The sequence below is a fragment of the Eurosta solidaginis genome, chromosome 3 (genome assembly GCF_040869045.1).
Source record: "Eurosta solidaginis isolate ZX-2024a chromosome 3, ASM4086904v1, whole genome shotgun sequence".
NCBI classification, from domain to species: Eukaryota; Metazoa; Arthropoda; class Insecta; order Diptera; family Tephritidae; genus Eurosta; species Eurosta solidaginis.
In genome coordinates, this window is record NC_090321.1 from 224,749,457 (window position 1) to 224,776,677 (window position 27,221).

Here is a 27,221-nt window from a genome sequence, read left to right on the forward strand (position 1 = left end):
ATCAATGAACGTGCTTGGTCGCTCCTCCTTTGGGATTGTCAAACATTGCCTGAAAAAATTTTTCTATATTCTTTATTATGGCGTAATACAAAAAAAATATTCTTGATCATATTTTCATTTGATTTACTTGATGAGAGATTTCTTTCATTGCATTTTTATTGAGAGGTGGGTAAAGCCGCGTCAAAACTGCACATCTTTTTTTAACTGATCTCTAGAATTTCAACAACGAAGCAAAAATGTATAGGTGATGTCGATACAAAATTACACATTTCGAGACTCCTCTTCGTTTGCAAGAAAACATTTTTTTTAATGGAACATTTTATTGAAAAGTTAATAACTCGGCTGTATATGGGGTATTCCATCCCATTGCGACTAATTTTGAACCCGACCCTTTTAGAATTGGCTGAAAGTTTTTCTTCTTTTTCTAGCTTACGAAAGACGTTTTTCAGAATTTTTTCAAATTTTTTCATCCAACTCAAAAAAAGTTATGAATTAAAAAAAAAACAACGGTTTTGTTTTCAAAATGCTATAACTTTTTCAAAAATTGACCGTTTGAGATCTTTTTTTTTGAAAATTTTTTTTTTTAAATGTACTTTTCGGAAAAAATACATGGCTATACCATCTGGACCTACTGCTTTGAATGGTCTAGCAAGTTCGATGACATCTTGAACCTGTTTGGCGGTTATAATAATAGGGGACGCGCTTTGTTCATGCTTGTGTGCGCGTCTGTTGGCCCGACGTCTTTTGTTGAAGTATTAAAAATTTTCTATCGATAACAAAGGTTATCAATGAGTAACTGATTTTGTATCGACGTGGTGTCAGTTTGTAATCGAATTATCAAAAAGTGTGCCTCTTTTATCGGTGTTCAGCATACTGTGTGAAATACTGAAGCCCAAAAGTCAACGAACTGATTGGACCTTACTAGTGCCGTTTCAGATCTTGTAAACCTGCTGTCGCTCAGATTTTCACGATGCTTCAGTTCCAAGAGAAAACTCACGATAATAGGATCGATACTGAGTTCAAAGCAGTATTTGATAGCGTGAAAAGAACTTCTTTGTATGCTGTTTTGTCTGAGTGTAAATTCCCTGCAAAGTTAATAAGGCTTTGTGAAATGACGTTGAGCGATTCCACTAACTCCGTATAGATTATAAACGGTCTTTCCAAAGCATTCCAAATCATACTAAGCCGCGATGGTGCAATCTACAATGTCAGAATCTAACGGAGAATAACTCTTGCCAACAAGTGCTATTTTGAACTGAGTAGGCAATTGAAAAGTAAAGTTGTCTGTCGATGAACTAAACACGCTTTACAATTCACTCATCATATCTGTCCTGATGTATGGCTTGGAGTTATGAACGGTGTCGAGAAAATATGAGATGGCTCTTTGATTGCGCCCAAAGTATACGCTGACTGGTTCCCGCATTTCTTTGGAAAGGGAGTCTTCCACTTAGTTGGGTGAGGCAGGTGGAGGATGACAAGACTTCCCCCGATGATCTTAATTGGCATCAGTTTTCGCGAAACAGGGACTTGTAACAAAATGGCTAAAATAGCTTAGTCGGTTAAACGCCAATGATGATGATGTCTAGTATGTGAAGTGGTATATTTTTGTGCGTAGTTTTGCAGGTGTTACATTATAAAGAGAAGTGATCTTGGTAAGCTTTCCTTAGCAGAAAAATTATAAAATGCTTCTATAGAGCAGCATCGTAGTTCTAAAAAACATGTCGTAAACCATTTTTATCTTAACCTTACCATATCAGTTCCTTGTCGAAGGAAAAAAAGATAGCATTTAATTTTTAAAGTTTTCATATTATTTTATTAAGTATTCTGAATAATTATATTCTCTCTAAGTTGTTTTTTTTTTTTTTGTTTTTTTTTTTTTCAATTTACAATAATTTTAGTCTATTCTTTATAAGCTCACATTTCTTGTAATTTTTTTTTTATCACTAATTCATTGATGTTCATTACTTGTGTTAGTGGCGACCAATGGGTTAAATTAATCAATAATTTGTTTCTTATATAATGTTCATACAAAGCCATTTGTGTATGAGTGTATGTAATAATCTGCCAATTAAAATATTTATTTACACACTTAACTTATACAAAAAACTTTATTGAATATTCCGTAAACCCGGTATGTCGCTCTCGTCCTTAAAATTTGCATCCATACATAAATACGCTAAAGTCTAAAACTTCTTCTAAATAAATTATTTTACTGTTATAATGCATAAGCACGTATTTACAAAATACTTCTTCAATTAGTATTAAATTCCCCTTATTTGCAATCTTCTGCTGAGTTCGAATCACTAAACTGTTGAATAAATAACTCCAATATTCAATAATGCAAAATGGCCTTTATTAAAGTACTTCACAATAACACTCAACGAATAGCTTGCTTAATAACCAAACTGATTGATAGCTCAAATGAAACTGACTTTCAAAATAATACTGCTATTGCTCGCTAGATAGCGTCTTAGCCGAAACTGCTTGACAACTCAAATCAAAACTGAATTCCAGCGCCTCTACAATTGCCGCCTTTATACTCTTTGATTTCAACCTTCGCATTTTCTAGGCGCTTCCAGAATCTACTAGTCCAGTAGCTCTCAAACTTCTCAGCTGCAACTACAATTGCACAATTTTATAGTTTTTCTCATTGCATACTTATAGGAGTATCTCAGATATATGCATGTGTTTGTGCATTGACTCTCCGCTGCTCGTATACGTACATGGTACATATGCGTAGAAGCAATTATTGTTTCGTTTATGTAGATACATAATGATTGAATTATTGATGTGAATTCGCGTCTCTGCTTAGCATCGGCTTAGATATAGCAGCCCCCCTTAGTTTTGCTAATATTCGTAACAATAACATATTTACATATTGATATATACAATTATTCACATGCAGCACAACATCCGCATTCAAAGGTTTAAACATGAATTTTAACCCGCCAACAAGTATGTCATAGTCAAGTTCATTCCTCACTTTTAGTCACCACCGAGACGGGCGTTGATGCGCTGCTAGCCACACTCGATGCCATTGGACTTTTCGGTGAAGCCGTCGCTGAAGGCGTCATCGTCCCACCACCCGCCGTCGACACCAATGGTATGAGTGCCGGCGGTTGTGTGGAATGTTGCTGCTGTTGTGTTGGTGGACTATCACGCGGACTATTACTGCACGGTGGACTTACTTGCGCCGCTGAATGTAAGCTTAAATTTTGTGGATAACCAGCAGCAAAGATGCCATTCAAATTACTTAAGCCCATATATTGTGAGAGGAGCGTATGAAAATTGGGTAATTTGTAGTGTGGCACAAGTCCAGGTGGCAACAGTGCAGGATTGAAATGTTGATGTAAGGCAAAATGTGGTGGCCAAAATTCAGGCGGTAATGTTGCCGGATGGCCGGGTATGCCGTGTGGAAGGGGTATACCAAGTGGAAAGTCGGGCAGACCTGAAAGATGAAAAAATGTGCTCATTAGTGAATGTTTTGCATGTTACAAATTTACAGTAAAATTAATTGAATTAATAAAGTAATTTGTGGTTGCTAATATGAAATGAATTTATATAAGCGTGAATAAATTATGTTGTGGAAGAAAGAGTGTAATTAAAATCACATTAACAGCAAATCTGGTACAAGGAACAAATCCCTTTGATTGATGGTTAAATTGCAATGTTAATGGAAAGCATGAAATGATTATGAATAAATAAATGTAGCTCAGTACCGATGAATAGTCTACAAACTACAGTCAAACCTTGATTTAGCGAATCCAAAGTTTGAAACAATTTATTCTGTAACGGCGGCTCACTACAACTCAGCATATGCAGAAATTACTCAAGAGCTTTCCTTTGAGTCTGAACGATCTTATACCTTATCCTTAAAACCGATTGTTTTTAATTTCCTAATGACTATATTTTGTGCCGTATTTTTATAACTGTTCTATAAAAAGTTCTTTTGAGTCAGCTGGCGAATTGATCAAGAATAAAGATATGTTGGTGTCCCAAGCTTTGTGGTACCTGTCCACTAGTTTTCGTTGCTCTTCCAAAGTTCTATTGGATCGTTGCAACTTACCATTACACTGAGGATGCAGTGCAGTTGGTCTAGTTTTCCAAATGCTCAATTCGTTTCACATTTCTTTAAATGCAGCTGGTTCGAAAAACCAGTCTTAGTCAGAGTGTAACTCCATTTGTGCACCATACTACCAATTTTTTTGGAGACCCTTTTGCTATGGTAACACTAAGGAATTCGCCCTGTGACTGACTAACATCAGCCAACTCTCCGAAATGCCTCCTTCATTTTCCCCAAAAACTTCGCAAGTTGCGATGTGCTCGATATCATCATCATTAATTGGCGCTTAACCGCCTAGGCGATTTTGACCTTTTCGTAACAAATCACGCCAAATATCCTGCGATACTGACGCCAATTGGGAGCACTAAGGAAAACCAAGTCTTCCCACACCTGCATATCCCAACTCAGCAGATGTTTCCCACTTCCTATGCTTGCAAACTGCGGTGTCGACTGAAATACCTTTTTGGTAGGAGCACCTTCGTCCATTCGCCGAACATGAACTAGACAGCGAAACCTTTGGAGTTTTATTCGTGGCACAATCATTAAATCTGCGTAAAGCTCATACAGCTCGTGGTCGGCATCACGGACTAGGACATATATCTTCCAGGGAACTTTTCTGTCGAACACTCCGGAGCCATCTCATCTTCTCTCGACACCGTCCATTTTTTCGAGCCATACATCAGAACCGCTTGCTGAGCAACTTGTAGAGCGTGATTTTTGTTCGTCGAGAGATGGCTTTACTTTTCAATTGCCTACTCAGTCCAAAGTAGCACTTGTTGAGAAGAATTATTTTCTGTTTGATTTTCAAGCTGACATTGGTTTTGCTGTTAATGCTTATTCCCAAGTCCTCGACATGAGAAGTTGTATAATTCACTGAGAACATTGACCATCCTTAATCTGTCATATTCTATGCAAGCACCCGGATATCGTAAACTAGTTCACCGTGCACAATATGACTTGGGAACAGGACTCTCTGCTGACATCTTCTTTCTAGTTGGTCATGCATTTCTGCGAGCCTTACATCACGTGTGACTGATCTGCATATTCTTGCTGACACTTACTTAGTTGCTTCATATACCATTCATGCGTACACAGTATTGTCATTAGCCGGACATCTATAATGACTTGTTTAGCCTCAGCGAACAATGTTCACAAATTACATGGCTATCGCGACATTGCATCAGTGCTTCTATGCTATCGCTGGCTCCGAGATCTATCGGCGTAAAACAATAGTTTCGATCTGGTTTTCCAACTGATCCGCTACAGTACGCAACTACCTTCACCCGCCCTTCGAACACTTGTGACAAAGTGCCTCATATAGCATACCCACTCCTATCTGTACCCAGGATGAATGTTACTCCTGAAATCGGATGTGTCAACATTGGAGCAGTGTACAAACACTCTTTGAATGTTTGGAAAGCCTCTTTTTACTACTTTTTCCATTTAAAAGATTTGTTTTTCCTAGCCTCAGAACCATTATTTCTGGTCAATACACACAACTCGGTGTGTCTCAACAACGACTCGGTAGCCACTGGCTCTGAGGTTTGGTTGGTTGGTTGGTTGGAGAGGCGAGTCACAATTGACTCCAATTAGCTCTCATGCGCCGTTTTGATACAACTCTTGAGTTAACCAATAAAAGGGTGTTGTAAGAAGACTAATAGGAATTTTAAAGCGCCTCAGGGAAACGCGTCCCCCTATATCTATCCCGTGGAATTTATAAATTTGAGAAGCTCTCCCGGCCTAACATCCTTGAGTTCTGGGAGACTTTCCAAGAAACTTTATTCTGCTTCGACAGTGTGCTGGGCCATTGCACAGCAGATGCTTAACCGTTTCCTCCGTCTCCGGATGATTGCAGCTGCAACAGGAAGAATTGTGTTCCAGTCCCATTCGTGCCGCGTGTACCCCAATTGTCCAATGCCCCGTGAGCACCGCAACTACTCTGGATATATCCCCTCTGTTCATCTTAAGGACAGCTATAGATAGTTTTTCGTTATATAATGGCCACATGCTCTTGGAAACTCCACAGGACCGCAACCGCTTCCACCTATTGTTTGCCTCGTTCAACCAGTGCTGGGAGATGCGATCATTGATGAGTCTCCTTCGATCCTAAGACATCACGAGCCATTCCACGCCGTGTCAGCTCATTCGCCATCTCGGTACCCTCTATGTTTTGATGCCCGGCACCCATATCAGCGTAACGATCTGCCGGCTCGCCAGAATCATGGCGCTTTCCCTACACTGCCCAACCAGGTTTGAGGTTTATTCACCTAAGGATTTTTCTATAAGATCTAGCTCTGGGCATTATCACGGAAATAACCTTTCTAAACTCTAGTTCGTATGTTGTGCAGATTTCTAAAAATATTAGCCTACTCTACACTTATTTATTACAGATCCGCTTTTTAAATGCAAATGGTTTGAGGACGAGTATAGTAAATTGAGATATTCAGTAGGGTGGTTTAAGGTCAACGGCGTTAAGTTCAACTGACCGTATCACCACTGCCAATATCAACACGGTCAACTGGCCTTATGACCACTTCAAATAGCAGCCGCTGGCTCTGAGATCTATTCATCTAGGGATTTTTCTAAGAGATTTAGCTCTAAGGACGTCATCACGAAGTATAAATCTTTTAAACTCTAATTTTTATATGGTCAAGATTTCTAAAATACACACAATTTACACAAATTTAGAAAAGCCCGCTTTTTAATTCTAACAGTTTGAGGAGTCGCAAATAACCTGTGACATTCGATGGGGTGACATAAAGTCATAAGGTGAATAGACCTTATGAACACTACAAGTATATGTTGATAAGGCCAAGTAAATTAATGTCCTTTTTATACTCAGTTGAGCAGAGCTCACAGAGTATATTAAGTTTGATTGCATAACGGTTGGTTGTACATATATAAAGGAATCGAGATAGATATAGACTTCCATATATCAAAATAATCAGGATCGAAAAAAAATTTGATTGAGCTATGTCCGTCCGTCCGTCCGTTAACACGATAACTTGAGTAAATTTTGAGGTATCTTGATTAAATTTGGTATGTAGGTTCCTGATCATCTCAGATCGCTATTTAAAATGAACGATATCGGACTATAACCACGCCCACTTTTTCGATATCGAAAATTTCGAAAAACCGAAAAAGTGCAATAATTCATTACCAAAGACAGATAAAGCGATGAAACTTGGTAGATGAGTTGAATTTATGACGCAGAATAGTAAATTAGTAAAATTTTGGACAATGGGCGTGGCACCGCCCACTTTTAAAAGAAGGTAATTTAAAAGTTTTGCAAGCTGTAATTTGGCAGTCGTTGAAGATATCATGATGAAATTTCGCAGGAACGTTACTCCTGTTACTATATATGAGCTAAATAAAAATCAGCAAAATCGGAGAAGGACCACACCCACTTAAAAAAATTGTTTTAAAGTAAAATTTTAACAAAAAATTTAATATCTTTACAGTATATAAGTAAATTATGTCAACATTCAACTCCAGTAATGATATGGTGCAACAAAATACAAAAATAACAGAAAGTTTCAAAATGGGCGTGGCTCCGCCCTTTTTCCTTTAGTTTGTCTAGGATACTTTTAACGCCATAAGTGAAACAAAAATTAACCAATCCTTTTGAAATTTGGTAGGGGTATAGATTTTATGGCGTTAACTGTTTTCTATGAAAATGGGCGAAATCGGTTGATGCCACGCCCAGTTTTTATACAGAGTCGTCCGTCTGTCCTTCCGCATGGCCGTTAACACGATAACTTGAGCAAAAATCGATATATCTTTACTAAACTCAGTTCACGTACTTATCTGAACCCACTTTATCTTGGTATGAAAAATGAACGAAATCCGACTATAACCACGCCCACTTTTTCGATATCGAAAATTGCGAAAAATGAAAAAAATGCCATAATTCTATACCAAATACGAAAAAAGGGATGAAACATGGTAATTGGATTGGTTTATTGACGCCAAATATAACTTTGTAAAATGGTTGTGACACCTACCACATTAAGTAGAAGAAAATGAAAAAGTTCTGCAGGGCATAATAAAAAACCCTTGAAATCTTGGCAGGTATTACATATATAAATAAATTAGCGGTATCCAACAGATGATGTTCTGGGTCACCCTGGTTCACATTTTGGTCGATATCTGGAAAACGCCTTCACATATACAACTACCACCACTCCCTTTTAAAACTCTCATTAATACCTTTAATTTGATACCCATATCGCACAAACGCATTCTATAGTCAACCCTGATCCACCTTTATGGCTATAACCCTAAATGGCGTCCACCTATAGAACTATGGCCCTCATAAAATACTCTTTAATACCTTCCATTTGATACACATATCATACAAACACATTCCAGGGTTTCCCTCGGTTCATTTTCCTACATGGTTATTTTCCCTTATGTTGTCACCATATCTCTCAACTGAGTATGTAATGTTCGGTTACACCCGAACTTAACCTTCCTTACTTGTTAAATTTGACTTAATGGTCACTTATAAAATTTTAATTTTACTTTGCGATCATTCCAGAAAAAGGAATGGGCACATTGTCAATATCTTTGGCATTATATCTACATATTTAATATTTGGCGTGGGCAACGTCACCCCTCCATAAATTCTTTTACATACATAACAAATACTTGATAAATTAAATATGAAATAAATACCAACCTTGATCGGGGAGTAAATATCCATTTTTATCCTGATTCATGAACTTCTCTCGTTTACGCCACTTAGCACGACGATTTTGAAACCAAACCTTTAACGAAATAAAAGAAAAAATAGATTATTAAAAAACGTCAAACAAAATAATGCAATTATGCAGCAAAAAAAAAAAACTTCAAAGTTAGCAACAAACAATTGCCAAAATAATTGCCGTGTCCAATTTTCAACACAACAACAACTGCAGCAAACCAGCAGCCCAATAGACAACCCTCTACAAGCACTCCAAAAAAACCCCCCTCTTTCTGTTTTATAGAAGTGAGAGCATTAGCCTTACGTCCACTTTATTGCATGCCTTCAAACAATGTTCAACCCTCTTTTAACGCCTTTGCTAAATGTTATAAGCTTTGCAACACAATAGAATCCAATCGGAAGTGAGCTGCTCCTCTGCTTGTCTTCATTCAACAACCCTACATTAACCCCAACAATTTTAAGTGTATAGAATTCGAAAATACAAACACGTATCAACAACCAGAGGCTACGAAGAAAATGAGCCCCTCCCGCCCACAGGCGATGTCGTATGCAACTCTAGTTGCCCTTTACAAACCTCACTCAGGTGCTTATACAATTTACAATATATGAAGTCGTAGTCAAGTAACAACACATTGATAGGCTTTTTGCAGTTCTCAGCGCAAAAGGACAATCGCCAAAGGTAAAAGATTAGGACGAGTCAATTAGCCATCCTATTAGTCATACTAAGATTTGATGCATTGCACGCAAACAATTATTGAATGCAATTTAGCAATTGTGTTGTAAGCCCAATTTAACAACAACAAATTATCTCTTGATTATTATTCAAAATGCAGCTGCAACTCGGTGCATTTATGAAGCAAATGTCACATTTCATAGTAGAATTGGTCACATCCACTGTGACTGCATATTTTCGCTCGCTAAGCTCAAAGCTAAGACTGGACAGCTGATTGCAGCCAAGTTTTAACCCTTTCACTACCATAGGGATTTTTTACGCCCTATATGGATAAGAAAGCGTCCCATTGGATTTTATGAGTGTTTTCCTGTCAGGATCAGCTGTTTTAAATCATTATCTTTACAGTTTTTTTTGACGACTACTATTGTGCAATATGACTCCGTGTCATTTGAAAAGTGCGCCCATTTACGAGTGAAAATGGAATATTCTAGACCTAATTTGGGATTGTATATCCCCCACGATTTGGTTAACGCCACCAAAATGGCATATATTATACTATTTATGAACAAAAATGGTACAAAAGTCATAATATTTGAATAAATGTGACCGATAGGCTAATTATTCCCAATCAATGGCTTGTAGGAAAACAAGTGAGACATTATCCTAGGACATTCGATTTTTTCAAAGTGTTTTTATTTTTTTTTTATTATTGCTATTTCGAAAAATTTGCCTAATAAGTGCCAGTTCGCTACTTGTAGTACGGTAGTGAAAGGGTTAAGCAGTGAGTAGATTTTTGACGGCCTATTATTCTACTTTCGAAAGGTAAGTTGAGATTGTCTTGCACCCCCCGATAGAACTCACGTAGATACGAACACTGCAAAAACAAAAGCTGGTAAAATTAACCGAATTATGGGTCGATTCAACCGAAATGTCTGTAATTTTTAATCCGTTTCGGATAGCGGTTTAATCTACATCGCACAAAATTTTGAGTTCACCCTATCAATAATCAAATCAACTTACAAAATTGTCGTAGTGCGTAAGTCATAGCTCTGTTAACTTAACAATTATTGCTATCAACTCAAGAACACTAATCAAATCTGTTAAAACAACATATTTTCGTCAACGTTAGAGTAACGGAGAAGGCTGTTGATATGACAGAGATTTCTGCGGCACCATGATCATAAGAGAAAAAATAGTGAATCCTTAAGCGTAAACTTTTTCTTTAAAACTATATGATAAAAGTACTTGAATACCATTGACAGTTGTTCGCTGTTTAAATGACCAATAAAATCAGTTCCTTTATTAGAAAAATTAATTTGAATGATTGGGAATCTGTCATTTTTACAGAACATTGCTGGCTTGAGACCAAAATTTTCTCTTCTATTAAAATTTATAAATATATTTGTTCGTTTGACAAAAAACTCGGTTGAATCAATCATAATGCGATCAATTTGACCGAATGCCTAAACTTTACTTGGTTGCCGGGTATAAAGTGATATGAGATAACGAAAAGGCCGATGAGTTAGCAAAAGAAGGGTGCATCACTCCATTACTTAATCGATGGTAGAATTCTCAATCCACTTGGGAGAAATCAAAAGGACAAAGGAATTGCAGAAGATTCACAATCATAAAAGGCGTGAATAAAAGCGCGACCTGCAAAATCCTTAGTCTTAGAAACTTACGCTTAGAAAGTTGCAACTAACTTTGAAATGAGAAGACTTAAGGCTCATGATGGGCGTACTAACTGGACATTGCCTTCTGGCGTACATACTTATAAATAAGGATCAGTTGCTAACAGCAAATTTAGGCATTACGGGCTACAGGAAGAAACGGATGAGCACGTTCTATTTTTGTGTTCTGCGCTAGCGATGCCAAGATTCCAGCTACTAGATTTCCAGAGAGCAGTTAACCAAAGTTTTAGAAAATGTCTAGCTTTGTGCCTAGATAATTGAGTTTTTTATAACATTAGTCTTGGGACCCAATCGCGTGTTTTCCGTTTGGTCGTCAAACAAACTCAAAGATCGGGCACTTCAACCTAATTTAACCTAGCATGGTTGTGATACCATTGTTGCTATTTATTATATGTAAACAAAAGTCTTCTTTCTTGAATCAAGCATTTCCCGTAGCCTTGGAACTTGGTAATGTCATCAGCCGTTATATCCACTGCCAATGCGCGTGGTTCAGACGAGTTAATGGATAATTAAATTTCATAAGCAGCAAGTTAGGTACCTCAAGGAAAATTTACTAAACAATTAAAATCATACATGATAAATTTGAGTACGCATAATTACCCGGAAGCATGTCTACACATCCGCTTTTCTTTTTTTTCGTTTCACAGTAGGAAGCTCTCATTTTTTATTTTATCTTAGCGCAAGAAAATGATATAAATAATAACTCGACATTATAGTAGTCCTTGTAACAATTAAAATACTCATGCATATAATCGTAGTGTATTTGCAATTATATACATATTTACGCACACACATGCAAGCTTGAGAGCTTTGAAAGTTGTCAACACCACAGACACCCATTCGTCGTTAAAATTCTTCTTCTTCTTCTCAATCATTATTACAATAATCATCTTTGTACATTTACGCTCATGCTTACGAATCAACAGCCTCTCCAACCACCCACCTACCCACTCCCCGCCAGCATTGTTGTCAGGAGACGGCAGCTATTTAGAGCAATTATTGCCAGGAAATCATTACTAATTTTATTCTCGCATTGCTGCTTGCATTGTTGGGCCAACTGTCAAACGTGAACGTCAGCAGCAATGAACATTTGCTAGAGTTGACAGTTGGCAGTAATGTTTCAAAGAAGCGTGGGAGAAGTGGGAGTAGAAGTTGTTCTTGCATTATTGAAATTACGCCCCAAGTAGTTTACATGGTATGCTTTAAATGTCAAGAATTTCTTAAACAAGTAAGGAAGTCTAAGTTCGGGTGAAACCGAACATTACATACCCAGCTGTACACTTGAAATGCTGTTGTTGTTTGTTTTGCGCGATTACATAGAAAATTGCTTAGTCATAAAAGGGGCGGTGCCATGCCAATTTTTCTAAATTTTAAGTTTTTGCTATTCATTGTTATAAATCTACTGGGAAGTGAAATACCATTGATATAGAACTCTTTTTTGTAAAGATATAGCTTATTTTATACGTCCACAACCCTTTTAAAAATCTTTTATAAAAAAGTGGGCGTGGTCGTTAACCGGTTTCGTTAAGTATTCTTCAAAGCATTCCTTAGAGTAAAGGCAACCTCTCTGCCGAAATTTGTTACGATAGGTTTAACGATTTTTGATTTATGATTAATAATATTTGTAAAATGGATTTTATCACAAGTGGGCGGTGCCACGCCCATTTAAAAAATGTTTTTCAAATTTTTATCAAGAGTCTCAATATCAGTCCACACGTCAAATTTCAATTTTTTGTGTTTTCCAAAATGTTATATATATAACAAGTAAGGAAGGCTAAGTTCGGGTGTAACCGAACATAACATACTCAGTTGAGAGCTATGGAGACAAAATAAGGAAAATCAATCTGGGGTAACCCTGGAATGTGGTTGTATAACATGTGTATCAAATGAAAGGTATTAAAGAGTATTTTAAGAGAGAATAGGCCATAGTTCTATGGATGAACGCCATTTAGGGATATCGCCATAAAGGTAGACCAGGGCTGACTCTAGAATTTGTTTGTACGATATGGGTATCAAATGAAAGGTGTTACTGAGCATTTTAAGAGGGAGTGGGCCTTAGGTCTATCGGTGGACGCCTTTTCGAGATGTCCCTATTAAGGTGGACCAGGGGTGATTCTATAATGTGTTTGTACGATATGGGAATCAAATGAAAGGTGTTACTGAGCATTTTAAGAGGGAGTGGGCATTAGGTCTATAGGTGGACGCCTTTTCGAGATATCGCCATTAGGGTGGGCCAGGGGTGACTCTAGAATGTTTGTACGGTATGGGTATCAAACGAAAGGTGTTACTGAGCATTTTAAGAGGGAGTGGGCATGAGGTCTATAGGTGGACGCCTTTTCGAGATATCGTCATTAGGGTGGGCCAGGGGTGACTCTAGAATGTGTTTGTACGATATGTGCATCAAACGAAAGGTGTTACTGAGCATTTTAAGAGGGAGTGGGCATTAGGTCTATAGGTGGACGCCCTTTCGAGATATCGCCATTAGGGTGGGCCAGGGGTGACTCTAGAATGTTTGTACGATATGGGTATCAAACGAAAGGTGTTACTGAGCATTTTAAGAGGGAGTGGGCATTAGGTCTATAGGTGGACGCCTTTTCGAGGTATCGCCATTAGGGTGGGCCAGGGGTGACTCTAGAATGTGTTTGTACGATATGGGTATCAAATGAAAGGTGGTAAGGAGTATTTTAAAAGGGAGTAATCCTTAGTTCTATAGGTGGACGCCTTTTCGAGATATCGCCATAAAGGTGGACCAAGGGTGACTCTAGAATGTTTGTACGATATGGGTATCAAACGAAAGGTGTTACTGAGCATTTTAAGAGGGAGTGGGCATTAGGTCTATAGGTGGACGCCTTTTCGAGATATCGCCATTAGGGTGGGCCAGGGTGACTCTAGAATGTGTTTGTACGATATGGGTATCAAATGAAAGGTGGTAATGAGTATTTTAAAAGGGAGTAATCCTTAGTTCTATAGGTGGACGCCTTTTCGAGATATCGCCATAAAGCTGGACCAAGGGTGACTCTAGAATGTTTGTACGGTATGGGTATCAAACGAAAGGTGTTACTGAGCATTTTAAGAGGGAGTGGGCATTAGGTCTATAGGTGGACGCCTTTTCGAGATATCGCCATTAGGGTGGGCCAGGGTGACTTTAGAATGTGTTTGTACGATATGGGTATCAAATGAAAGGTGGTAATGAGTATTTTAAAAGGGAGTAATCCTTAGTTCTATAGGTGGACGCCTTTTCGAGATATCGCCATTAGGGTGGGCCAGGTGTGACTCTAGAATGTTTGTACGATATGGGTATCAAACGAAAGGTGTTACTGAGCATTTTAAGAGGGAGTGGGCATTAGGTCTATAGGTGGACGCCTTTTCGAGATATCGCCATTAGGGTGGGACAGGGGTGACTCTAGAATGTTTGTATGATATGGGTATCAAACGAAAGGTGTTACTGAGCATTTTAAGAGGGAGTGTACATTAGGTCTATAGGTGGACGCCTTTTCGAGATATCGCCATTAGGGTGGTCCAGGGGTGACTCTAGAATGTTTGTACGATATGGGTATCAAACGAAAGGTGTTACTGAGCATTTTAAGAGGGAGTGGACATTAGGTCTATAGGTGGACGCCTTTTCGAGATATCGCCATTAGGGTGGGCCAGGGTGACTCTAGAATGTGTTTGTACGATATGGGTATCAAATGAAAGGTGGTAATGAGTATTTTAAAAGGGAGTAATCCTTAGTTCTATAGGTGGACGCCTTTTCGAAATATCGCCATTAGGGTGGGCCAGGTGTGACTCTAGAATGTTTGTACGATATGGGTATCAAACGAAAGCTGTTACTGAGCATTTTAAGAGGGAGTGGGCATTAGGTCTATAGGTGGACGCCTTTTCGAGATATTGCCATTAGGGTGGGCCAGGGGTGACTCTAGAATGTTTGTACGATATGGGTATCAAACGAAAGGTGTTACTGAGCATTTTAAGAGGGAGTGGACACTAGGTCTATAGGTGGACGCCTTTTCGAGATATCGCCATTAGGGTGGGCCAGGGGTTACTCTAGAATGTTTGTACGATATGGGTATCAAACGAAAGGTGTTACTGAGCATTTTAAGAGAGAGGGGGCATTAGTTCTATAGGTGGACGCCTTTTCGAGATATCGCCATTAGGGTGGGACAGGGGTGACTCTGGTATGTTTTTGTACGATATGGATATCAAATTAAAGGTATTAATGAGGGTTTTAAAAGCGAGTGGCCCTTAGATGTATATGTGAAGGCGTTCTCGTGATATCCACCAAAATGTGGACCAGGTGATCCAGAAAATCATCTGTCGGGTACTGCTAATTTATTTATATATGCAATACCACTAACAGTATTCCTGCCAAGATTCCAAGGGCTGTTGATTTCGCCTTGTAGAACTTTTTCATTTTCTTCTACTTAATATGGTAGGTGTCACACCCATTTTACAAAGATTTTTCCAAAGTTATATTTTGCGTCAACAAACCAATCCAGTTACCATGTTTCATCCCTTTTTTCGTATTTGGTATAGAATTATGGCATTTTTTTCATTTTTCTTAATTTTCGATATCGATAAAGTGGGCGTGGTTATGGTCAGATTTCGCCCATTTTTTATACCAAGAAAAAGTGAGCTCAGGTAAGTACGTGGGCTAAGTTTAGTAAAGATATATCGGATTTTGCTCAAGTTATTGTGTTAATGGCCGAGCGGAAGGACAGACGGTGGACTGTGTATAAAAACTGGGCGTGGCTTCCATCGATTTCGTCCATTTTCACAGAGAACAGTTACCGTCATAGAATCTATGCTCCTACCAAATTTGAGAAGGATTGGTAAATTTTTGTTCGACTTATGGCAATAAAAGTATTCTAGACAAACTAAATGAAAATGGGCGGAGCCACGCCCATTTTGAAATTTTCTTTTATTTTTGTATTTTGTTGCATCATATCATTACTGGAGTTGAATTTTGACTTAATTTACTTATATACAGTAAAGTTATTAAATTTTTTGTTAAAATTTGAATTAAAAAATTTTTTTTTTTTAAAAGTGGGCGTGTTCTTAATCCAATTTTGCTAATTTTTATTTAGCACATATAGAGTAATAGTAGTAACGTTCCTGCCAAATTTCATCATGATATCTTCAACGACTGCCAAATTACAGCTTGCAAAACTTTTAAATTACCTTCTTGTAAAAGTGGGCGGGGCCACGCCCATTGTCCAAAATCTTACTAATTTTCTATTCTGCGTCATAACGTCAACCCATCTACCAAGTTTCGTCGCTTTATCTGTCTTTTGTAATGAGTTATCGCACTTTTTCGGTTTTTCGAAATTTTCGATATCGAAAAAGTGGGCGTGGTTATAGTCCGATATCGTTCATTTTAAATAGCGATCTGAGATGAGTGCTCAGGAACCTACATACCAAATTTCATCAAGATACCTCAAAATTTACTCAAGTTATCGTGTTAACGGACGGACGGACGGACGGACGGACGGACGGACGGACGGACATGGCTCAATCAAATTTTTTTTCGATCCTGATTATTTTGATATATGGAAGTCTATATCTATCTCGATTCCTTTATATATGTACAACCAACCGTTATCCAATCAAACTTAATATACTCTGTGAGCTCTGCTCAACTGAGTATAAAAAGTGGGCATGGTTATCATCCGATTTCGCTCATTTTCAATACCAATCAATTTTGGGTCCAGATAAGCTCGTGTACCAAATTTGGTGAAGATATCTGAATATTTACTCATGTTATCGTGTTAACGGGCAGACGGACGGACAGGCGGACGGACATGGCACAATCAAATTATTTTTCGATGCTGACGATTTTGATATATGGAAGTCTATATCTATCTCGATTCCTTTATACCTGCACAACCAACCGTTATCCAATCAAAGTTATAATACCCTGTGTACAAGTACAGCTGGGTATATTTACTGTAGAGATAAATGTTTGAAATTTCATCAGTTCACACATCCTTCATGGCTACTCATCCTCTTGTACACATCTAACAATATCCCATATTTAAATGTTAGCCAATTTGAAATTTTCAACTTTCTGAACTTTACAACACCCTCACACTCTCAGAAAGTCACTTGTGCTTTTGCCTTGTCATTGACGTGGTCGTTTGGATGGATGAACCGTCTCTTTTTCGGTCCTTGGCTTTTGTGCAAATTTACTTACAAACAATTAATTTTCTTAATACCCCACCGCAACAAGATTTTGTAGTTTAGTTCAAACACACAAACGCAAGCAAGTGAGGCCACAGACACGCCCAAGTCGTAAGGTGTGCATTGTGTCAAAAGGATCTGGACATTTAAGTATTTATCTATTGCACATCCTACGTACGGACATAAAATTGGAGATGGAGACTTTTTTGATTGGTATTAACCTTTCAGAGGCAGGCATGTAAGCGGAAATGTTTATCATACACGCCCATCATGAAATTTGGCTATCTCAAAGAGTTAATAGCAAAAAGTTTGGAAGACTCAATTTAACCATTACAGCAATAATAGGAACAACAACTAATAGAGCTTAACTGATTTTTGTAAGGCGTCGCCCAAATATTTTAGAGGCGGCTTCGTTTTTGTGTCAGCCAAAAAAAATTCTAACTTTCACAGAAAATTGCTGAAAGCCTGAATTTCTGAGAACTGAACGTCAATTGACCTTATGACCGCTTCAAATTGGCACAACGACAATTGCAGTTATGACCATATGAAATATTCAGCACGTCAAACTTCAAATCATTACAATGTCAACGATATTGACATTGTGACCGTTTGGGTTTCTGAAGTGGTTATAAAGTCAATTCATATTTTCTCAATTCAAAGGATCAATTATTTTGTTTCAGATTAAAGTAGATCCAGCCAACCATAGCCAACAAAGATGTCAAATTCGTGTTATTTTTCTTTGCTTGCAACGTTTGCATGTCAGATGGCGCTTGTGATGCAAATTGATGCAATATCCTCATCAGTCAGCGCTGGATGTTGCATCAATAGTTTATGTGACGGAGCCTTTATTTAAGTAAATGCCCAATGAAATTTTGGAACTAAACTCGCGCGACTATTTATTCGAAATTTTCGCCTGTGATACTGCTTTTCCTATAATCTGGTTTCATTCTATTGAAAAATCGTACTCGTATTAGGTTCGACATAGGTCCAGTGAAGATTTTCTTGAAACAAGAAGACTTAAAAGCTTATACTGTAGCGCTTTTTATACCTTTCATGAAAATGAAATGGTATAATAATTTTGTTACGAATCCCAAAATTATAAGTACTTAAAAGAAAATAGATAGACCCACCATTAAGTATACCGAAATAATCAGGATGAAGGGCTGAGTTGATTTAGCCATATCCGCCTGTCTGTCTGTATATTTGTATGCAAACAAGTCCCACAATTTTTTAGATATCTTGATAGACATTTGTCGGAACCGGCCGGATCGGACCACTATAGCATATATTCTCCATACAACCGATTTTTCAGAAAAAGAGGATTTTTTTCACATTTTCATCAATTTATCAGATTGAAGCTTCAAGCTTTCGTATATTGCACACATTGTTGCCTGGAAAAATGGTTGAGATCGGTGGTATATATAGCATATATCCCCCACAACCGATTGTTCAGATAAGAAACTTTTCATAATTGCTACCCCATTTTAACAGCTAGAAGCTTCTTTACGGCTAGAAGCTTCAAATTTCATCAAATACTTGCGTTTACGTGATACATTGTTGAAATACGTGATTCGTAGTTATAGTTTTTACATGCAGACCACAAAAAGGTGAAACTTTGCATCCTTACACAAAGTACCTACCTATTTTTTATGCCCAGCTGTACTTGTACGCAGGGTGTTATAACTTTGATTTGATAACGGTTGGTTGTACAGCTATAAAGGAATCAAGATAGATATAGACTTCCATATATCAAAATCATCACTATCGAAAAAAATTTTGATTGCGCCATATCCGTCCGTCCATCTGCCCGTTAACACGATAACTTGCGTAAATATTAAGATATCTTCACCAAATTTGGTACACGAGCTTATCTGGACCCAAAATAGATTGGTGTTGAAAATGAGCGATGGATCGGATGATAACCACGCCCAATTTTTATATATATAACATTTTGGAAAACACAAAAAAAACCTGATTATTTAGTAAATAAAACACCTAGAATGTTGAAATATGAAGTGTGGACTGATATTGATACTCTTGATAAAAATTAAAAAAAAAAATTTAAATGGGCGTGGCACTGCCCACTTGTGATAAAATCAATTTTACAAATATTATTGCTTCATCAAAAATCGTTAAACCTATCGTAGCAAAGTTCGGCAGAGAGGTTGCCTTTACTATAAGGAATGCTTTGAGGAAATATTAACAAAATCGGTGAAGTACCACGCCCATTTTTATATAAAAGATTTTTAAAAGGGTCGTGGATGAATAAAATAAGCTACGTCTTTGCAAAAAAGAGCTTTGTATCAATGGCATTTCATTTCCCAAGTGGATGTATAACAATAAATAGGAAAAACTTCAAATTTAAAAAAATGGGCGTGGCACCGCCCTTTTATGACTAAGCAATTTTTTAAGTTTCGAAAGACATAACCCGAAGAAAAATTAACGGATCGTAATAAAATTGGGTACACAAATTTTCCCTATAGCAGGAAATATTTCTAGGAAAAATGGACGAGATCGGTTAAAGACCACGCCAACTTTTATATAAAAGATTTTTAAAAGGGTCGTATAATCATCTGTACAATCAAAAAAAAATCATAAAAAATTCAGAAAAATTTACAGATTATGATTTTAGTTCTGAGTAGGACCATATGTATATGGGGTATTCCATCCCATTTCGACCAATTTTGAACCCGACCCCTTTAGAATTGGCTGAAAGTTTTTCTTCTTTTTCTAGCTTACGAAAGACGTTCTTCAGAAGTTTTTCAAATTTTTTCATCCAACTCAAAAAAAGTTAGGAATTTTAAAAAAAACACCGTTTTTGTTTCCAAAATGCTATAACTTTTTCAAAAATTGACCGTTTGGGATCTTTTTTTTTTAAATTTGTTTTTAAATGTACTTTTCGGAAAAAATTCAAAAAAATTTTTAAAGTTTTTTTTTTGTAATTTTTCAGTTTTTCGAGAGATTATTCGAATTTCGCCTTTTTTTTCTCATAAAAAACTTCAATCAATTCTGTAATCATCCCCACTAATCCCACTAATTTTTTTCAAAATATTTAAAATTTATTTTGAACGGTGTTTTTTTCAAAATGCTATAACTTTTTCAAAACTTTACCGTTTGGGATAATTTTTTTTTTAATATGTTTTTAAATGTACTCTTCGGAAAAAATACAAAAAAAATGTTAAAGTTTTTTTTTTCAATTACATAAAAAAAAAATTCTCGGCCCACTCCGGGATTAGTGGGGATGATTGCAGAATTGACTGAAGTTTTTCATGACAAAAAAAAACATCTAGGGAGAAATTTGAAAAAATCTCGAAAAACTGAAAAATTACAAAAAAAAAAAACTTTAAAAATTTTTTTGTATTTTTTCCGAAAAGTACGTTTAAAAACAATTTCTTTTTTAAAAAAAAAAGATCCCAAACGGTCAATTTTTGAAAAATTTATGTCATTTTGAAAACAAAAACGGTGTTTTTTAAAAATTCATAACTTTTTTTGAGTTGGATGAAAAATTTTGAAAAACTTCTGAAAAACGTCTTTCGTAAGCTAGAAAAAGAAGAAAAACTTTCAGCCAATTCTAAAGGGGTCGGGTTTAAAATTGGTTAAAATGGGATGGAATATCCCATATGTATTATTGCGCAGCCTTGTAACACTATTAAGCACACAAAACAAACAACAACAGCATTCCAAGTGTACAGCTGGGTATGTAATGTTCGCTTTCACCCGAAATTAGACTTCCTTACTTGTTTATTTTATATTTATCTTAAAAATCGTTTAGGTATGTACATCTGTTCACTATATCTTTCTTATTTTATACAGCAGATTATTTGGAGGCTACGAATTGGACAAGATTATTGTTCAGCGCCATTCATGAAAGGTGTGAAGTTTTCGGCACAGCCGAAGACAGTCCCGCCCTTACTTGTTTCGGTTTTTTGCTGTTCTCAATACAGTACAATTATAGTTATGACCTTTTTCTCGAAATGGTCATAAGGTCAAACCTTAATTTCCTAAATGGCCATTAAGTCAAATTTAAAAAGTGCATAAAGCCTATTGACCTTATAGCCATTAAAAGTGGAGATAAGGCCCAGGAAACTAATGGCCTTCTGAAGCTGTTATAATTGAGTTTTGGGCCGTTGACCTTATATCGCCCTATCTTACTGAACCATCGACTGTCAGTTAAGTTTAAAGTAAAAGTTTAAACAAAAGCAGCTGGCTTTGTTGGTTTTTTATAATGATATAAATTTTGTTCTACAAAATATTCACAATAATCGATTTAGCTGATCACTGGTCACCCTGTGTTGGTGAAAGCGAGAATTGCAAATGAAGCTATCAGAAGGATCGCTATACTGCAGTTAGTTGCGGACTTAACTGGAGGTGATGAAAAAGACTCTGAGATATCGATAATTTTTGTATCCATTCTGTAGACTAAACTGTAGTTTAATAACACTGTGCAATAGCTATTTGGAGTGGAATAATTCCAATTCAGGATGAAACACTCAAATCCATACAGTTAAACCTCACAATGGTTTTGTATGCTTTGGTAAAATTTCTACAGCTGCTAACATACTCATGTTCATCAGTGTAAGTTTTTATTAAATTTCATCACTTAAGTTCTTATTTTTTAATGCTGGTAATTTATGAAAAAACTTATATGAATTTTGTAACTGAAACTATGAAAACTAGTTTCAAAAACGTTTTCGAAAAAATTCCGAAATTTGAAAAAATAAACTTCGAAATTTCGAACTTTTTATTTAGTTTTCTTAATTTATTGAATATACAATTTTGTAGCCCAATCAATTTTAGAGTAACAAAGTACAACCCGCACTGAACTGGTTGAACTGGCCCATAAGACTGAATGAAAAGCAATAATTTTTGAAAATTTTTTTCCGATGGGTATTTCAAATTTTCTGCCATATACGAAATAAAAAAACTATGTCAACTTCACGTCTTGCAGATTATTTCCCTTTTTGTTTGCTCTTATTCTACTTGCATATTTTCCGCCATACATCAGTTTGTGATTAGCTGCAAAAAAAAAAATTGATCTATTCCACAACAAAGGTTTCGCTTTCCCTTTTTTTTGCTTTCCTAAAAAAATATGGTTGTAGCTTACAACGGTTTTCGCTATTTCCCTTCAAATATAACTCGTGTTCGAAACTATGGAAATATGTACTTTACCTTTAAGCAATTGTTTTTGTTGTTGTTATAGCGATTAAGACACTCCCCGAGGTTTTGGGGAGTGCTATCTATGTTGATGGTCCTTTGCACGATATAGATCCGGTACGTTCCGGTAACAAGCACCATTCTATGCTATTCCTACCCCACTCTCTAATTCTATGGAACTTTGGGTCGCCAGAGCCTCGGCTGCTAATGAAACAGGATATTCCACAGTTAGGTTAGATTGACAATTGGGTTGGAAAAGCTATTAAACACTCGCAACCCCTTCTTAAGAGTTGCGCTACATAACCGCTTGAATCAATTTTGTATTTTAGTCGTCTCTTTCGACGGGCATTCCAAGCCCCGCTAACCCCGCTTAAGTAGTAAAATATATATATAGTAAAATTTTTTTAGATTAAAAATTTTATATAATATTTTAATCATCACGACTGGCGGCCGCCGTGGTGTGATGGTAGCGTTCACCGCCTACCACACCGAAGATCCTGTGTTCACGCCCCGGACAAAGCAACACCAAAATTTTAGAAACAAGTTTTTTCAATCAGAAGAAAATTTTCCTAAGCGGGGTCAGCACTCAGCAGTGTTCGGCAAGCACTCCGAGTCTATTTCTGCCATGGAAAGCTTCTCAGTGAAAACTCGTATGCCTTGCAGATGCCGCCCGTAGGCCCCGTCCCGCCAATTTGTAGGATAAACTAAAATGAGCACGACGCATATTGGAGGAGAAGCTCGGCCTAAAATCTCTTCGGGGCTTGTGGCGCCTTACATTTATTTTATTTATCATGAACGGCTTGCTTCGGATCCTATTTTCGAAAGATGGCAGAAAATTGCATTTCAGAGGTATCTTTTGTGTTAAATTGTGTTTAACTGAAATTTTCATTAGGAGAGCTCTTGCCTCTGACAACTCCATCATATCTGCGTAAAGCTTATTCAACTCATCATTATACCTTCTTCATTACTCGCCGTCGGCATTAAAACTTTTCTACCGAACACTCCAAGAGCCATCTCACGCCACCGTCCATGATTCTGAGCCGCCATAGTTCAGGACAGGTATGATGAGCGACTTGTAGAGCGTGAATTTTGTTCGTTGAGAGAGGACTTTACTTTTCAATTGCCTACTCAGTCCCATGTAGCATTTTTTTGCAAGAGTTATTTTCCATTTGATTTCTAAGTTGACGTTGTTTGGAATACCACAGTAGAATAGCACAGAGAATAAAAGAGGCAACTTATCGTTTGCAGAACGATCCCGTAATAGCCCTCCACAACTGCCTTCGACCCCCGTCACCCCGGTCAACTGATATGCTCGATTTGTTATTTTTGAAACAAAATATAACAGTTCCCCTTAATGTATGCAACACATGTATATTGTCACTTTCTTACTTGGCTTTGTTTCCCTTCGGGTAAAAACCCGCAAACAAAAATATTTCACGTTACCAGCCAACAGTTTGAATTTATTTTAATACCATTTCCATGTAGAAACGCTCGTCCAAAAAGACTTTGCTTAGCAATATATATTTTTAATAAAAATAATTCGTTCAACAAATTCATACCGAAATAAACAGGCTTATCAATAACCATGCATGTCAACATGTCTGTTAATAATACAATACAAACAATTACACACAAAAGAGCGCGTACATCATTGGCCTGCAACCAACCCCACTCCAGTAATATGTTAAACATACAAATTGTCTAATGCTAAACCAGTTAACAGTCAATTGTCAGCCTTACTCGTATGTCTGTTTGCATGTGTGACCAACGCAATTGTGTTGTTTTTTTTTTTTTGTTGTATATTATATTCCTCCTCTTCGTATACAACTTTGTTTTCGCGCTCAATTTAATGTCAGTCGCTCATGTCCTTCCAAGTGTATTAAATCCGAAAATAATTGCCATCTTCATGCCAACATGTTATCCATAGCTACATACATACATACATATGAATATATAGAGGTAGACAGCGCCCTTTAAAAATGACACACTCATACGTCCATACAAAGCATGGATAACTCGTTAAAGGCTCATTTATGTAGCATAAAAAAATCAATTGATTCAATGACAAACAACAACAATTACACTGGTACGTGCATGGAAGTGTTTTAAAAAAAAAGGACATAGCATTATAAAAAAAGATGAGTGTGATACTTGTAAGCGATTTTCTGACTACTAATCGGGGTATTTAAAAATGTTGCAACATGCCAAAGCAGCCACATGAGCTATGTATGTATGTATGTGTGAGTGTTGTGAAAGCGACTGACTACTCAAGGACTTTCAAGTGTGAGCATTAGGCCGGGTCGATTTGAGGGGAGGCAAAAAAATCGCCCATTGCTCTGTGACAATCATATTCTAGGGATCAAAATAAGAAGGAACCATACCTCTAAAACGAATTCTGATGTCCCTCCTTTGGGTCGTAGGGGCAAATTTTGAAAAATCCCACTTTGAAATGCATATTTTTTTTCTTTTTGGAGTTTATTTTTCTCTTTAGAAATTTATTTATTCAGAACATATGTAAATGAAAAAATTAATTTAAATTAGTAATAGAAAAGAAATTAACAAAAGTTACTAGAAATTAGCGTTTTTACAACCCCCTTTTTAAACCAAGGCATCGCTGTGATGCATTTACATGTCGTAAACATAGTTGTGTGGGTTTTTTATTCAACCGTTTTAAAAAATTAAGGTATCACTGTGACACAATTGCAGATCGTAAAATTGCTTGTGTTGTTTTTTTTAAGCCACCACAAGACACAGCAAGTAGAATTGAAATTGCCCCTACCCAAAAGTTCGACCCAAAGAGAGGGGGGAGGGCATCAGAATTCGTTTTAGAGGTATGGTTCCTTCGGCAAAGTTTCTTATTTTGATCCCTAGAATACGATTTTTACAGAGCAATGAGCGATTTTTAAATCGACCCGCCCTAGTGAGCATGTATTTATATGATTTGTGAATTTTTTATTCGCAAACAGATACTTACTACTATCAATGACCAATTTAGCTAACAAATGGATTTTTTAATAGCATAGATAAATACGTACACTGGTGGCGATGAAAAAAATACAGTGTTGATCTGGGAATAAAGATATTTTTTGTATGAGCTAAGCGGGTGTTACCCTTAAGTATTGCTTTCAATATATGAAAACATTTATTTTAAACAATTTTTTATTTATAATTTATATAATAATTTGAGAAAAATTTAAGCAACGTGACATCAGGACGGACAAGGCGACAGTTGTTTCTCCCGGGAGAAAAGGATTGAAGAGATTTACAAGGTATAATAGAAACAGCTGTCGCCTTGTTCGTCCTGACGTCACGTTGTTTAAATTTTTCCCTAATTAATAAATAAAAATATTTTTTATGGGTTTTGTTTTTATCGGCCTATTGATAAATGATTCAAGGTTCGATTCGAGCTCAAGGCCAGAACAATAATTTTTTTTTTCTAATGATAATTATTGTTATTTTTTAATTTTTCTAAATTTGAAAAATTGTATTTTGTTTTTTTTTGGAATAGTAAGTAGAAAATTTTCAAGACAACCTGCCATAGCTGCGCAGATAGATCCATTTTGAAGGGTGCTAAGCCTTCATCATCAGTACGCTTTAGGCATGCTGCGCTAAATTGTTAGAAAAACTAAAAAATAAAAATAATTATCATTAGAAAAAAAAAATTATTGTTCTGGCCTTGAGCTCGAATCGAACCTTGAACTAAAAATATTTGTTTTTTTATTTTGTTCTTAATTCCCCACAAAATTATTTTTTCATAATAAGTTGATTCAATTTTCAAAATTAGCATATCCTTATTTCAGCCTTCAGAAGCTCTTTGTTTACTTACATTGTTCTTTTCAGCTTTTCAGTATTTTTTGCACAGCTGCTGTACGAATTTTAGTCGCCTTAAAGTATACTTTAGGTTTCACCAAACTATGGAATAACGACTATCTTACGACTTCAGCACTTCATGGATATCCAAAATAATTAAAAATCTTCTCAAGAACTAACTAAAAGCAAACCAGTTTTAAAAATCAGATTTCAAATAACCAAGTTCCAAGAATAAAAAAGTCCTGCCTATTCGACTTTGTCAATAAAATTATAATTCGGGGGCGGTCTGTTGAAGTTTTTTTCTACTGAGGATCAATGCAGTCAAACAATCTACAAAATCAAATTTTAGGGTTGTTAAAAAATATAACTAGCAATCTTCTAAATTAAAAGTTTCGCAAACGGAGCTCCAAAATTCACTGAAAAGTTAAAAATTGGCATACTCCTAGAAGTATGCAACAGTTTTCTACAATTTCCTACTGTATAGTGCCGAAGAGGATTGAAATTTATTTATTGTGAAATTTATTTGTAATATCCCATTTGAGGGGTACTTTTAAATTGCTTCTACACATTTTCATGAGGTATTTTTGATTGGTTTAAGTGATCGTATTAAACAATTCATCCTCTTTCCAACAAACACAATATATATTGTGACGAATATTAGCATCACTAAGTGATACTCACATCACTAAGGTTATTAAATAAAGGCACAACTACAATAAAGCAAGCTGCCACTCTTGTGTACGTAAACAAATCAATCATCATTTACCCCCATGCATATAAGGCAACGGAGAGATATGCACAAACACATGTAACCATCAGTCGAAGTAGTGCTCACACATACACACGCATATGACTATGAGAAACGCCTAAACTACAAATATACATTTATAACGCTGGTAATCAAGCAAGAAGGCGAAACGTATAGATTTTTGGAGAAATATGCTGACG

At 36.6% G+C, this 27,221-nt stretch overlaps 1 protein-coding gene across 1 annotated transcript in view; it reads right to left on the reverse strand.

Moving 5' to 3' along the window:
- Positions 1-1,899: 1,899 nt before the first annotated feature.
- The window catches only part of hbn (homeobrain), a 70,648-nt gene continuing 45,326 nt past the window's right edge, over positions 1,900-27,221 (reverse strand). The window contains exons 4-5 of the mRNA XM_067775295.1: positions 8,745-8,832; positions 1,900-3,448 (exon numbers count right to left, since the gene is read on the reverse strand). Coding sequence (XP_067631396.1) covers positions 2,973-3,448; positions 8,745-8,832 — 564 coding nt within the window. The 3' untranslated portion in view covers positions 1,900-2,972. The remainder of the gene's footprint in view (positions 3,449-8,744; positions 8,833-27,221) is intronic.